The sequence below is a fragment of the Delphinapterus leucas genome, chromosome 17 (genome assembly GCF_059928025.1).
Source record: "Delphinapterus leucas isolate spDelLeu-1000000601 "Yukka" chromosome 17, BTC_Dleu_Yukka2, whole genome shotgun sequence".
In the NCBI taxonomy this organism is placed as follows: Eukaryota; Metazoa; Chordata; class Mammalia; order Artiodactyla; family Monodontidae; genus Delphinapterus; species Delphinapterus leucas.
This window is the reverse complement of record NC_143145.1, coordinates 4,726,022-4,742,344: the sequence shown is the minus strand read 5'-3', so window position 1 is coordinate 4,742,344 and position 16,323 is coordinate 4,726,022. Positions and strand designations below refer to the sequence as shown.

The window sequence follows — 16,323 nt, the reverse complement described above, 5'->3', positions numbered from 1 at the left end:
ACTATAATCACCATGCTGTATCCCCAGAACTTGCTTATAACTGGAGGCTTATACCTTTTGACCACCTCCCCCCATTTCCCTCACCTCCCCCCATCGCCCCTGGCAATCACCAATATGGTCTCTGTTTCTATGAGCTTTTTTTTGTTTTTAGATTCCAAATATATGTGAGATAATACAGTATTTGTCTTTCTCTGAATGACTTATTTCACTTAGCGTCATGCCCTCAAGGTTCATCCATGTTGTCACAAATGGCAAGATTCCCTTCTTTTTGATGGCTGTATACTATACCACTGCGTACAGACACACTGCATTTTCTTTACGCCTTTGGGTGGACACTCAGGTTTCTTCCATGTCTTGGCTATTGTATATAATGCTACAATGGACATGGGGGTGCAGATGCCTCTTCAAGATAGCGATTTCATTTCCTTCAAATAAATACCCAGAACTGGGATTGCTGGATCGTATGGTAGTTCTATTTTTTAGTTTTTTGAGGAGCCTCCGTACTGTTTTCCACAGTGGCTGCACGGATTTTCATTCCCACCAACAGTACACGAGGGTTCCCTTTTCTCCACACCCTCGCCAGCACTTACCCCTTGTCTTTTTGATGAGAGCTATTTAACAGGTGTGAGATGCTATCTCATTGTGGTTTTGATTCATCTGGGGAACTTGTAATGAAAATGCAAATCCCTGAGCTCTACTCCCATCTACTCTGTTTCAACCAGTTTAGATGGGACCCAGGCCAGGGTGCGTCTAAAGTCCAAATGTGTTTCTACTGAGAGGCCAGGGATGAGAAACAGTGGTTTTAAAAGATAGAAACGTCAGTTTGCAATGAGACAGTCTCATGAGTCCTGCTCTGAGCATGGATTAGCTGTGTCACCGACCCTGAGCTACACACTCCTTTCCATCTCATCTGACTCTCGTTACATGAGGATAGCAGTGCTCACCCAGACCATCCAACGCAATGGGATGTGAAAGTGTTCCAGAGATTGTAAATAACAGAACAGCATGCATTTGCCAAGTACTCACTAAGCACATACTCTTAATACGTGATTGATGAACTTTTGGCAAATGCAAAGCACTGTTTTCAAAATCATCATGTTAATGGGAGCTGGCCTCCTGCCACGTGTGAGCCACCTGAGCACAGGTGCAAGGTTTCTGTCACCCTCCGTGAGAAGCACATAGCCCGTAGTCAATAAACGTTTGTTAGATGCATGGTTAATAGACAAATAAAAAGTGTGAATGTCAGGGAAACCAAGACCCGTTAACCTGTTTGGTGTTTTTCAAAATATCTAGCACATGGCCAGGCACGCGACAGGTGTCTAAGAGACACAATGATTTAGAGCAGTGGATGGAAGAGTATTTCTTCAGTTTAAGATCTAACGTGAGGTAACCAGTCGTGTCTTTTCATCTCTGATTTCTACACCAAGCAAGCAACTATGTTTGCCCCACATAACTACTGCCATTCAGAACTAAGGAGTCAGTTTCCTAATTACCTGTAGCTCTGAGCACAGCTGAGAGAGTGTTTCTTCAACAGCAAGTGACTCTAGGAAAGAAAAAAAAAACCCACACAATTAAATGGACACACACTGAAATGCAGAATTTGTTAACGGAATGAACGGAGCACAGATTTCAAGTCGGCATTGACGTCACAGAAAAAAATACAGCTTCTGTGGACTTTCCTTCTCTATTCTGTCTAAAGGGTCCTGTTTATAAAGAGGGTGATTTGGAGCCATGTGTTGATGCTAGATAAAGGTCAACATTGTTCCATGGATGCATTTCTGAGAAACAGGAGAGCCCCACGTTCACTTTGTGTGGTCCAAAGCGATTCCACATTCTGTTGTGCTTTTGCGGGTATGTAGCACGTGCAGGCACGCACACGTACACACACGTCTGTGTGACACATCTAGGACCTAGATCTGTATGTCCTTCATACAGGTGGATGTTCAGAAGTCTAGGGAAGTGGGGTAGCAGAGCTAAGACCACTGCTCAGCGCCACCAACTCGTCCCAGTCTTCCACACCGGCTACAGAGAAGCCCGCAACCTCGCCGTCTTATAGCTTGAACGGGGTGGACTCTGGCCACTTGTGGTTTCCCGGTCTCAGCTTTGCCTGTGTTTGAACTTTCCCCTAGTTCCATGAGGCTGTGGTCAGACCTTGCATGTGGCCGACGCTCACGGATGAGCGCATGCTGCCCGTCCAGCAGCTGTCCTCAGCTCTGTGAGCCCCACGAGGCATAATGCACTTTTATCACTGATCATGGCTGTGCGCTTGGGGTCTGGCACAGTGCCTGGTACACCGTAAACATTCAACAAAAATATGGTGAGTGAGTGAATGAACAAATAAATTCAGTTCCTTTGGGTTAAAAAAAAAAAAAAAAAGTCAAAGCAAGAAGCCAACCGCTAAGACACTATTTTCATTCTACCCCTGAGCGAAACTGGCTCTGAACTGTGTGGGTCTCCTGTGAGTGCATCTGACCTGAAAAATTTCAACTCCAAGATCACGTGCTTCAAAGAGGGCATTAGAGCTGACAAAGCCAGATGGTAAGACGGTACCAGAAATCCATGCAACAACAACAACATTGCCCCTACTCCTTCAGCCTGTGCGCCAAGCACTGTGTGTGAGGGATCTGGGGGTCTTCTGCCCTCCAAGACCCCCAGTCTAGCGGGGAAGAGAAACATGCAAATAAATGACTGCTGTGTGGTGTGTTCAGTGTAATAACGGATAATGCACAAGGCCATCAATACTGCCAGAGCATGATTATCTCCACAAGGAAGGTCTCAGGGTGCAGGGAGGGAAGTTGAGGTTCCTTCCCGGCAGGATTGTTATTACCCTTGAATACCAGGCTAAGGACCTGGCTTCTGTTCTAGGGGCAAAGGGCCTCATTAGAGGACTTTGAGCAAAACCACAACCCACCACCTGCTGTAAATGAGTGTGACCCGATATAAAGACTCTGCCCCGGGCATCACTGAAGAATCTCTGTGCTCCTGCCTTGTTGTGCCACACACTGTGACCCTGAGCAGTCATTTCACCTCTCTGAGCTTCACTTCCACCATCTGTCAATCAAGAGGGATGAGGCCCAACGACCATGATGTCTGATGATGGACAAGAAGCGATTCATCCCCAGAAAACCAAAACCAAATATGGTGACTACTGAGAGCTTGCTAATGTCATCCGGATGACATATATATATATGTAGAAATACCTACATATATGAATGTAGGACTGTTTTATACTCTTGTAAGTTGCAATACAGTAACTACAGCCTAATTAAGAAAAAGGCTGTAAACAGGCATTTTCCCTTAGACAGCAACTCCACATTATGTACCCATAGCACCAGGTGGGTAGTAGGTGCTTAATAAATGCTTTGTGGATGAATGAATGAGTAAATGAATGCGACTCGGGGTGCTTGCGTCCTTTCTCCCTGCATTGGCACGTCCAAGATTTCCTCCGGCCAGAGTGATGTCGAATACAAAAAAAAAAATCTGAAACGGTGCTTGCTACTGTGACATTTACAAAAGCATGCTGAGTTTTCTCGAGCCCCAGTCCAAAAGAGGAAGTTCGGTCGGCTGCTGGGGTGAGTTTTCCCCTGTGCCCAGCCCCTTACCCAGCTCCATGCGTGGCAGCTCAGGGATGTCCCTCATGATGGTCAGGAAGTAGGCACGGAGTCCCCGGTAGGCGTGTAAGAGCAGGAAGCACACGTCCCGGTGCCACTTGTAAGCATGCTGCATGCAGTTGTCAGAGGGCACGTAGAAGCTCCCCTGCAGGGGAAAACAGAAACGCAAGCTGACGGCTATCCCACGCGGCCAGGTCCTGAGCAAAACTGGGAAGCGCTTCAAGATGCCAACAGAAGAGTTGGAATGTCTTCCCTCTCCCTCTGCAGGGGGAGACCACTGAAACTGGCCAAGCCTCTATCTTACTGTGTTCAAATTAAAATAATAATAGTAATAATAATATTAGACGATGGTGATGATGCGGACACAGACCTCGCAGGTTTGGGGCAACTGAATGTCACCCACTTACAAGCCTCCTTCTCTTGCCACTGTAAGAAGAAGCCATGGGACAGACTGAGGTGGGCTCCTTTTCACAGGGAGATGAGGCATTTAGAAAGACCTTTGTACTGATGGATGAATAGCACACGGTGCTGAGAAGGAGAAAAGTGCTTTGCTGTACAATGGGAAGCAGTATTGAAAGTGTAAGAGACTGTGGATGTGCCCACGCAGTGTGAGAGTGCTCTGTACATTCTACTGTGTTGGTAGCTGTAGGACGCATTACAGCAGTAGAATTCCACACGTGTCATTTGTCTGATGAGGAAAAGATGCTTAAGTCTACAGTTTACTTGGAGGCCCAGACATGATGAAAAAGAAGGACCAGGACAGTTCTGACTTCCCTGCAACCCCACTAGAGAAGGATGGCTTGGGGTGAATTTCAGGAAGGATTTGTTTTAAGAACAGAAGAAGGAAATCTCACCAGGATGGGTTTGGGCAGAAAAAGGGAGGCACTGAGTAGTAAGCTGGAGAATTCCATGGATGTAGGAATCTATTGCTCACGTGGATAAGAGGAGGGCAAGCAAATGTCTGTTCATGATCCATCCAGGGCTTCCTAGCCTGTCCTGCTGGGAGAAGCGCCAGGTGCAGTGTTGGTGGAGTTGCATCCTCTTGGTTTCTGTGAGTTGACTTGCATAGTTGTCGATGTGGCAGCCTCTTGCTTCCTTTGTTTCCTTTTTTCTTTGCTGCCATCTAAGAGGGTTGAGTTGGTCCCATGGGGGCAGGACAGGTCTGATAAGGGTCAGGAGCCACCTGAACTCCATCTGTACCCCCAGTGGTGCCATGAAGGCAGACAATGGTGGGTATAATTATATTCCCTCTCATCACTGCATCATGATAGTTGGGTCATGGCATGCAAGGTGGTACAAATTAGGAAAACTGGATGGAAGTCTCAGGTCTGCCGTCACCTCACTCTGAGACGGTCTTAGATTCGTTCCCTGGGAGAAAGACTGCAAGACACAGATTGGCCTGCAGGAAGGTCATGGCGTGTGCTCTTGGGAGCAACGGCCATGGGAGAGTAGGGTGGGGCAGAGGGAGGAGGTACAGTGCGCTGTCATGCAGGCACAGGGACCTCAGTCGATCCCAGGGGGAGCTCTGGACCTGCAGCTGCCTGGCCTTGAGACAGGGGCCAGGTCTTTGTACCCATGCACTGACTGTCACTGGGCATGGGTTACCTCGGGGAAGAGGTGTGACCTTGGTCGGCAGCTCTCCCAGACAGGGCAATTTCCAGAGAGGGACTTGGCCATATGCAGTTGGCCACCATCACCCTTGGTAGAATGAGGAAGGAGTGATTCAGGCCTGAAGGTAGAAACTGGGCACCACAGAACTCCCCGGAGAAAGTCTCAACAGCATCCTTCACTCCCCAGTGCCTCAAATTAAACCTGGCTTTACGTTATGAGGTCCCTTCTGATTTGAACATAACAGAGACATTCAACAAGCCTTGTCATAAAAAGACTTTTCCGTTTCATAAGCAGAAAATTCGGTCAGGACATCTGTGGTTGCCAGGCACTCAGGGTAACTTGCATATTCCCATTTCTCATCTTTCCTATTAAGATCAGAAGTCAGTACAGTTGTAGGAAGACCAGCAAAGCTTGTGCATAGCAGGGTGTGTGTGTTGGACTCCCCAGGTCTATAGAGCAAGAAAGAATCCACTATTCATGAAACATCTAGATATTCCCATCATACTGTATCTCAGTGGATGCTTATCACCTTATAAGGCAGATATTCTAATATGTGTTCAAAATAGAATACAGATATGGTAAAAATCTCAGTATTACCAAAGGAAACACAATATAAAGTTTCCTATTCCCTAGAGTCCAATAATTTTCTTGTACATCCTTCTACAAAGCTTTTATATGCATACGCACCTATGTGTATATATGTGCGCTTATATACGTATATGTCCTAAAAGCACAGAGAGACACTCACGTTGAAAAATGCTCTGGGTATTTCTTGGCTACTCATTTTTATCGCTTATGCCTTGAAGTGACCAAAGAAGTGATAGCAACTCCAATTCCCATTTCATAGATTGAAGACTGTGGCTCAGAGAATCTAGCGAGCTGTACGAGTCACTGTGCTTTGGCCGCAGCAGAAAGGATTCTCAAGTTCACGTGCTCAGTGAAGGCAGGCCTCTGTCATCTGCCATGTGTGCCTTTGAAAAGCATGGCTGGCAGAGGACAGCAGCTCCGCTAGGTCTGCTCACTTTGACATAGGCATTAATACAAGTCCTGCAGTGACTCCATTACCTGTGGCTAAGCAGAACTGAAAGCAGACAGAGGATTAACAAAGGCATCAGATCTCGCAGCTCTGAGTCCACAGCCTGTTTACCTCAAACACCCCTGAACCCTCCAATTTCTGGTCCTGCTACCTGCTCCCAACTGCATTTTCTTATCACCAACGCCTCCTTTTGACAGTGCTCCAAGACCCATGGAAGAGGGCAAGGGATCTACAAAGTATGTTATTAAGTTTCACTTTTAAGACTAGACACCAATAGCATATGGATTTTTCGAGAGAGACATAAAGAAAATGTTGGAGAATCGTCATAAGGCTGATTTGATATGATTATTGACATAATATGAAGTCTAAGTGTTAATCCAAAGAGAAATCCTAAAAACATATGGCTGGAGATTATCATAAACAAAACCAGTGCCATTTTCCATAAACACTCAACAGCACGACTTTTAGAAAGTGAATGATTTGCCACAGAAAATCCCATTAGCCGGCCCTCCAGGCCTCCAGAGCCAGCATTGAGCAGCCAATGCCCCCCCATTAGAACTGCATGAAGTGGATTGAAAAGCCCTGCCCAATCTCCCCAGCACAAAGAAAGAACGCTTTAGCATCCCTCCTTTTCAACAGTCTGGAAAGGAAACCCTAAATAATACGACAGATTCATGCAGGGTAAGCAGAACACAGGCTGTGTGTAAACTCACAACGGAAGGCTCCTGACCAGGGCCCACCCCACGGCATCGTCTGTGCAACACCTGTAAAAAGGGGATGATAGTAACCCGGCTGTTAGGGTCGCCGTGAAGGATTAAACACCACCACTCAGGTAAAACACAGACTTACGTGATGCCTCAGTGTAATGTCAGGGTGCGCTAAACGGAAAATCTTTTTCAATTAGGACCCACCCGCTGATGGCCTCTGGAAATGGGTCTATGGATTATGTAGCTCAAACCTCAGTGGTCATCCACATAGAAACCTGCAAATGGATTTTAACTGAATGGAAGTCTTCTGGGAGCTGTGCAGGGATAAAGCTTGGTTAGAACACAGAGTCTGGAGTCAAATAGGGTCTATTCCTCGCTTGCGGACTATCACCGTGACTCGGTTGGTCCTCAACACCTGAGATGTCAGTTTCCTAACATGAAAAGTGGGGATAATAATAAAGTTAAGGTGTTTTAGTATAGTGCCTGGTTTATATTAAGTACTTGTTAAATGTTAGAAGTTTTGCTTTCTCATTCATTTATTACCTAACAGAGGTACCTTGCCATCACATCAGACCTTTGCATACATGCCTCTCGAATGAGTCTGCATCTCTACATCTAATTACTGCCCTGGGCTCTAGAGCTCTATTCCAAACTGCTGATTGGATAGCTTGCCTGTTGTCACACACGCACCTTGAAAGGAGCTTATTACTGCCCCCCTTACCTGGTCCTTCTCTTCCTTCTGGTCTTGGTTAACGGACCCACCTTGCCCGACATCCAAGAAAGCCAGCGAGTTCCTCTAGTCTCCAGACTTCCTTCTCACCCCAAGAACCAGTTATGAAGTCTTGAAAGTTCTAAAATGCTCTTGCCTCTGCCCTTGTCTGAGTCTTCTCTATTGCTCACTTTAATTATTAACACATCCTTCTCCTGGGTCTCACTGCCCAGGTCTTCCCTTTCATCTGCAGCACCACTGTGTTCCCAATGTCTACGAGATCAAATTCATATTCCTTAGCATGGCATTCAAGGCCTTGAGCCCCGACCACATCTCCTGGCTCAGCGGCTGCCTCTTGTTTCACTCCAGAGTCCACTAGCTGTTTTTCCTTCTTTTCAAGGCCTGTCCCCTTGCTGCCTAAAAGTCACCACCAAGAATCAGGTCAATGTCCTGTTCTTTGTGAACCTTCTTCAACTGCTCCCTCCTCTTGGGTCCCTCGCACATACCTCATTAGACCACAATTATTTCTGTAAATTTCTCTCTCTAACCCTCCCTGCACACTTTGAGGTTAGACAGTATGCTATTTGTCTTTGAACCTGACACACCTAGGACACAGAATGCAATGACCACATGGACAGTGAATGAATGAATGAATGAATGAATGAATTGTAGCATCCTCTAGAGGTCTTGGCAGCATCACGACAAAATGGGCTTGGTGAGCACAGCCCCAGATTGAAGGTCCAAATTACCTTCACATCCCCTGCTTAAGAACTGTGGAGCTTTCACGCAATTTTGGAATTTGGATTTGCTAGACCCCCACGATAATCATGCTATAGATATTTATGTCCTATAGAAATATACTTATTTATACTTTATATGAAATATGTATACAACCTGATTTTTACTAAGCATGCGGTAAACACTGATAACTTTTCATTTAATTCAGACACACCCATAAAGGCAAAACACATTTTTGTATAGAAATATCAGTCATCTTCTGTGTTACAGTTACGGGAGAATATGCACAGATGGAATTGGTTTGTACTATTCTGGATGTGTCTTTGAAAAAGGAATGGAAGCTCAATCAGACCTCAAAATCTAGAATTCTATTCATAGTAGCTACTGTTCATTGTATATGCCTGCTGTGTGCCTGGTACTATTTTTTTGGCCCCTGAATTCCTCTTCCTGGTGATGCAGTGAGTTTTTCATTATGATCTTTGTTTTTAACCAATAAGAAAATAATAATACAACAGCTTTAATAAACAGCTAACATTTATTATTTGACTCTATCAAATACCAGGTGTTGTTGAAGTGTTTTATATGTACTAATTATTTAATTCTTCTGCCAACCTGATGAGATAAGCACAATTATTTATCCCCATTTTATAGACTGGGAGACTGACCCCCAGAGTGATAAACAACTTGTTTGCAGGGCTCATGGCATGCTGGAGGTGGGTCAGCAATGCAGACACAGTCTGACACTGGAAACCACACATTCCTAGTCTTTTTTTTTTTTTTTTTTGCGGTACGCGGGCCTCTCACTGCTATGGCCTCTCCCGTTGCGGAGCACAGGCTCCGGACTCGCAGGCTCAGCGGCCATGGCTCACGGGCCCAGCCGCTCCGCGGCATGTGGGATCTTCCCGGACCGGGGCACGAACCCGCGTCCCCTGCATCGGCAGGCGGACCCTCAACCACTGCGCCACCAGGGAAGCCCTGCTTCTCCACTCTTGATGTGTTTGCAACGTGGAGGAGCATATCCACTAGCATCATACTCCCAGCTCCGCTCTGCCCACTTATTGAGCAAAAGGTGAGTTTGGGATAAGAAACTAGGTTCTTCCCTCTTAGTAGCAAGTCCTCCCTCAGAGGCATTTATCTCCATCACCTTCAGCCCTGGGGGAAGCCTGGTAGATGAGGTGTTCTTCAAGGGAGGCCTACATTTGTCTAGCACGGCTGTATCTGATTAAGTAAGTAGTCAATTCTAGAGTTCAATGTCCGGGAACCCCCTTGATCAAAGATGTAAGCCAAATCTCGCATCTTAGCTTGAATTCTAGTTTGTCTTATTTTGTCTGATTTTCCAATTGGGTCAGCACTCAGTTAAGGGGAAGAGGGTATTGTCTATCAGTTCCCCTTCACACCCAGGAGATTTGATCTCTTTGACGATGAAGTCACTAACGTTAATACTTCCCTGTGTCATACTACCTGGGGTGCTCAGGAACAGAGGGAGCAAACAAGAAGAGTTGGCCAGTGATGGGTTAGAACAGACCAGTGGATTTCAGTCACTATTCGGAGGAATCCTGGGGGTACCTTAAGCAGTAAGAAAGGGGCAGCGTGGGCGAGGACCCCACTTCATCAGAGCTTTTCTGTTCACAGCAGCTTTATGGTGGGTTCTGCAGAGCATTCATTTGAAAAAGAAGTCCTTAGTTAAAAAAAATAAAGAAACTTTGAAAATCACTGGGCTCATCTAATGCCCCTGCGTGCTCAGCGGCTCTACTGTAGTCCAGAAGACAAGCACAAGTGTGCAGCTGAAACTCAGACCTCAAAGCCCTTGTTGTTCATTGTTTTCCTTCCTGATTCCTAATTATTGTTTTCTTTCCTCTCTGTTTATAAGCCTGTTTTAAACGGCAGTTTTTAAAAAGATACTTTCTGACTCGAATTGCTCCAAAATGACAGTGAGGTATTTTTTTTACTTCCACTTTGTGGGAAAAAGCAACAGAGTTCCACAAAGATTCAGTGGACTTGGAATTACAGGGATGACCTGGGCTCAAGGGGTTAAGTCCTGCTTTTGCTGTTCCTCAGCTTCCACGCTTCTGACAGTGGCTTAATTGTCCTCCGGGCAAGAATGAGGATAAAGGGGAAATGTTCTTTGCCTTCCATAAAGTACAACAAACACATAGTCCATCAGTCTTATTATCAGTAAGAACTCCGTGTGAATCCTTCCAGTGGTGTGCTTAAGTGATGGTATTTTCTTTAGTAATTTGTTCAATTCCTAGCTAACTAAGAGATTTTGAAACTTTATTTAAAACTTTACAACTTTAAAAAGTATTTAAAACTTTAAAACTTTAAAAAGTATTTAAAACTTTAAAAAGTATTTAAAACTTTTAAAAGTATAACTTTTAAACTTTAAAAAGTATTTAAAACTTTAAAACTTTAAAAAGTATATTTAAAACTTTAAAACTTGAAAACTTTAAAAACTTTAAAACTTTAAAAAGTATAACTCATTAGTAATTAGATAAGTTGACATATTGAATCTGAATAATTCGTAACCATCTTGTAAGTTACTTTGATGCTTATGATGTAATCTGGGTGAATGCTGCCGTTGACCCATTTGACTTTAGAGAACTGTGTATTTATATTAGAAGTATTATGATTGGGAGCCCCACTGGGTGTCTTCAGCTCATCAGTGGGGTCAGTCCAATTCCGTTCATCTTCATGATCCTCATTACTCTATACCTGGTGCTTCCTGTGTAACTGTCATTGTGCTAAACACTTGAGCTCCAAACATTAACACACCCTGCCCCCACCTGGAAGAACATATTTTCAAGTTAGAAGGAATGGGGACACAAATGCAAAAGTGTAGTGCAATGTGGTAGGCATCATACTAGCGGAAACCTCAGGATGCTATGAGTGTGTGGAAAGGCGTAGGTAGGGAAGCTTTCCTAGAACAGGTGGTGCTGCAGTTGAATCTTGAAAGACTAGGCAAGTAGAGCAGGGATGAGGGAAGGCACTGAAACTGTCATAAACAAAGACAGAGAAGGAACAAATTAATAAAGTGCAGAAAAATATAATCAGTAGCATGCGGCTAAGGTAAATGAATCCAGGCGAGAAAAGCAGGAGATGATGCTAGACAGACAGCCTGGGGTCTGGGCATGGAGGGTCGGGCTTATCATGTTGATCAAAAATCAATTCCCAGGCACCCAGAGACACAGAGGAAATGGACAACACGTGTGCCAGTGTGCCTGTCAGTGGGGGATGGGAAGACACATGTCGAGCCCTCTTCCATGACTCTGGCTTCTCACTAGTCATTGCATCTGGCCCTCCAAACATGTAGGGAAGTTGAAATCATGATGTAAATTTGCAAAAGTCGAATGGTCCAGAGACATTAAGTAAATGGCCTGTGGTCCCATAAGTACTAAAAGACAAGTCCAGGATCCCAAAACAGCACGGCCTTGGTCTGTTATCCCACAGGGTACTATTCTGAATGCCCCAGAATCAACATCTTCTCAACTGAAGACAAGACAGCAAGAATAGGGATAAGAAAAACATCAGGAGTAAGGTGAAATGGCCATCAGATACACTGGATTAATTACGTAGCGTGTGAAGGGTCAAGCGATTAATACTTCCATCCCCAAGAGGCCAGTTCCAAGATCATAAACTCAGACATATCTGCAGAATAAGTGAGCTGTCAGTCTCAGTGCCTTGGGATGTGGTGACCACTGTAAATGTTTCTACTTCGGATTCCGTAGGGGTTCACTATGGTCTCTTAAAAATGTAAAATTCTATGCTTTTGTGATTTTAATTATGAAAGGTATTAAATTCCTTTAGCTGCCACTGGGACAGGCACAGAGTCAGCATGTATAATTACTCTCCTATTTCGAGTTCTGAAGTCTCTTGTGTGAATGTGGTCCTTATCTTTCCCCCTCGTACTTCTGGTGGGCTTTCTATATAGCTCATTCTATAGGGAACCTGGAAAGCAGACCAGAGCAGAGCATCATTGAAAACAGATCCTATGTTCTGATAGCAAACATACAAACACCCATGTGGCTCCTTATAAATCTTCTTATCTGAGACACACAGAGCACCCAGAGTCATTTCTAAGTGAGGTGAGGGATGACTGTCTCAATGTCAGATGGTGGGTACGGGCATGGGTGTGACCTGAATGAGGTGCGTCTGATCCCAGAGCCCACACTCCTGCACCACCAACAATTAATTCCGGCCTCCCCGGAGCGAACGCTGGCTCTCTCTTAGCCTCTGCAGAAAACAGGCTGTTCTGAGAAATTATTAGGGCAAATGGGAGGCCGCTGCACCAATACTGTCATATTAGAATGTTTAATTCTATGAGAAACCAGCTCAGGATACTTCCGGCTTTTATTGGAATGCCCATAGCAATCGTAGAAACCAAAATGAGTATTTGCTTAATAAGTCATAGTATTCCTAGAGCTTTTAAATCAACTCTGTAAAGTCTGTGTCATTATTGTCCTCATTTTATAGACAAAGAGACAAAGTGGTGGATCTCTCAAAGTGTCAGGAATTGAGAGTTTTCTATAAAATATTATCCAAATGTATAGACCAATAATAATCTGAACCCATTTTAAGTAAAATTTGGATTGTGTCCATGACCACGTTGCAATCAAATATTGCTGTGCATTAGTAGCTGCATTTTCCTCAGGGTTCAAGATCAAGCTGTTATATGTAAAGGCCACTAAAGCGACTGCATTAACACTGCCACACTGCTGAACCACGGTTAGACACTGGAGTTGTTTTTAATGCTGGTCTGAAGTTAACTGGCTGCTCATTATTTGCTAGTACTCTCCTGAATGCGGTGAGTACCTTCGATAATGACATATAGCCCAATCTGAATTTGTGATTGTCACCTCACCGATAAAATAAGAATAATAAGGGCAATTCCCTCCAAGAGGTATAATGAGGAGCAACTAAGACAGCAAGTGGAAGCAGGGTACTTAGAAGAGTATCTGGCAGAGAACGAACATCTGACAAAGAATGGGTATTTGTATTACAGGAACACAGAAGAGGGGGGTGTGAGCCACTTTACAGGTATGGGAGGAGAGATGACAGAGTTCTAACATGCAAAGAAAGGACATGTCAGAGGGCCCAGCAGGTACAGTGGTGTTGTTGGCCATCATATCTGCAACCACACTATACAGACACTCCCTCCCTTTTCTCTGAGCTAAAGAGATCGAGGCATAGAAACAGGGGGTAAGGGGGAAACAGAATCCCATTTCCCTGCAGTCTTCCAAATACAGGTGATTTTGACTTTCAGTATTACAGACAGAGCCTTCAGATGATATCAACAGGCCATGTGAAAACTGTGTCTACCAACGAGGACTCTCAGACAATAGATTCTTTTAAGGTGACTGAAGTCACTACATCACTATGATGTAGAAAATACTGCAACATCCCACATTCGAAAATGCCTGATCTCTCCAATAAAACATTTATAGCTTTTGACACTTTGATTTTCTAGTATTTTACTTCCAGCTCTTCTTCATTAAAAGCATTTCCCCAAACTGTGCGCAATGTTCAGCAATTTTGTTAGCAGTTGGCAAACTGGATGCTTAATATTTAATCTAATTGAGAACATTACACAACTCAAACTGAACAAGCAATTTAGTTGTCAGATCATCATAAAATCCCAAACACCTTTCTGATGAATGTCTTTATTTTTAAAGTCTAGTTTGAAGAAGGCTCTGACTTCACTAAATACTATCCATCAACTCAATCGGATGCATGTAATCGGATGCCTTTAAAAATTCCCGAACAGTCGCTAAGTGCGATATTTTAAAAGCACGAGCGATCACATGCTGAGTGAAAGAAGTATGCCCTCCATTGTCAGGGTCAACCTGAATTAAAATGCTGGCTTTGCAGACTGTAACCTCTTCAGGGCTCTATTCCACATGTGTAATCGCTGAATCTATCTATCTATTAAAAATAATTTTGGAATGAGATACCATCTATAATACAAGATTGATGACATGCTTTAGTTATATAATAAATCAAAAGCCTGGTTGATATTAAGTGTACCGTATGGCCACTCCATAAATAGTAGATACAATGAATAAAATAATAATGATGATTGTTATCATTATTATAGTTATTCCTATTATTTTTATTAATAACATTTTAGTGTTAATAAAACATCATCTCATTTTTGCTCCTAATCAGATCACATTCGAGAGTCACAGGAGACAGGCAGAGGGGGCAATGGGAGAGATCAGTTACATTCTGGGCGTTATTTTCAATTTGATGCGTTCCTCTTTGTTTTACTTGGTGCCTCTGATTCGTTAAGACTTGGCTCTCTGCTCTGGCAGAAACACCTTTTGGGAATAGGATTTTAGCTCGTTCAGGATCAAACACGGAGGAGGTTTATCCCCCTTGCACACTGCTGTTTGTGGATATAAGCAAGAGAAGGGTAGATGCAAGAGATGAAAAGAAACAGGAGTACAAAGGAGGGAAGATTCGATGAGCTCAAGGAGGAGCAGAGAGGAAGGAACAAGCTCCACTGGGCTGGAACCCACATAGAGGTGGGCACCAAGCAGGCACCACACAGAACAGGAGGGCTTGATGGATGTGAGCTTCTCATCAGCCCTGGAAACCTGTGGCCGGAAGTCTGCTCTCAACCCAGCTCACAATAACTCAACATGTGGGCCCCGTGGGTTTGTTATGAAAGCTTCTCTAATCCAGAGGCCAAAGCCTGGCCCCTCTCCCCATGGTTTCTCCTTGTCCTGACTTTAACTGCCCGGATACCAGCCTGTTCTGACCCTGAAACCAGTCTCCCACCCCATCCTCCAGCATCTGTACGCCTTCACCTTACCAAACCCATGTCACAGATGCCCTGGGGATAGACCCTTGCTGACTCTCAACAGAGATCATAGTAAGTGCAAGTTTTTCTCTCCTTGAGGACTACTCTGTCATTTCCTTTACACAAATGTTACTTTTAGTAATACTTCTACACCGAGGCAAGAGAAACTTCTTTCAAGAAGAGTTTTGGGTGGTTTTGACCCTAATTATGGTTGATATTATTACAAACAGCCATATTTTAGAATGGAGTAGAATATACATACATAAAATATTTAGCACGGTGCCCACGTCAATCCTGTATACTTTTCTTCAAGAATCATTGATCGGGTGTTGTTTCTGGGCTAGGCACTAAGCAAAATGCTCTTAGGAAATGTAAAAAGATTACTGGTACAGGATTTCTGGGTTCAAGCCCCTCGTAGTTCAGTGTGTGAGGCAGCACACAGGGATAAATGGTTTTGCTGCAGCTTGGGAAGTGCTGTGATAAATTTATACACAAATGCTACTACAGCACACACACACACACACACACACACACACACACACTCACAAAGTATCTGTATCATTCTTGGGCCAGTCAAGAAAAGTGCCATGTAAGAAGTGACCCTATAATTTAAAAGACACAGGTTTTTTTATTTAAAAAAAAGGAGGATGAAAATTCCAGGCACATATGTGAAGGCTCACGTAAAGGACAACCTTTTGCAGAAGTGAAAAAAGAAAATGAGTATGGTTGTAGCACAGCATACATGTGGGGATAAGGCTGAAGACGAGTTTAGATTTAGGGCTATAAAATAAGGCAGTATGAAGGCCTCTCTTGCTTGTCATGATGATAAATGTAAGGTTCATCATCTCAAATTAGCCTAGGTGAGATACAGTAGAGGGAGGAGGGTCAGAAGACCAGAGACAAATTGGGAAGCTGTGCATTTTCCAGGTAAAAGGGCATCTGCTTAGGCAGTAGAAGAGGGCTAAGGCAGGGGTTACAAACCCAAAAGCCACTTAGAGTTTGAAGGAATCAGTCACTGATGTGGATGTAAGAGAGAAGGGATCAAAGATGATCCTGAAGTTGCCGGTGACTCACTCAAATAAGCAACACAGAAAAACTGTTTGGGTCCCAAG

At 44.1% G+C, this 16,323-nt stretch overlaps 1 protein-coding gene across 1 annotated transcript in view; it reads right to left on the bottom strand.

Annotated features, from left to right (window-relative positions):
• The window catches only part of FAM135B (family with sequence similarity 135 member B), a 181,026-nt gene that overhangs the window by 39,310 nt on the left and 125,393 nt on the right, over positions 1 to 16,323 (bottom strand). Inside the window, exons 5-6 of the mRNA XM_089899196.1 lie at positions 4,019 to 4,037; positions 3,603 to 3,756 (exon numbers count right to left, since the gene is read on the bottom strand). Coding sequence (XP_089755322.1) covers positions 3,603 to 3,756; positions 4,019 to 4,037 — 173 coding nt within the window. The remainder of the gene's footprint in view (positions 1 to 3,602; positions 3,757 to 4,018; positions 4,038 to 16,323) is intronic.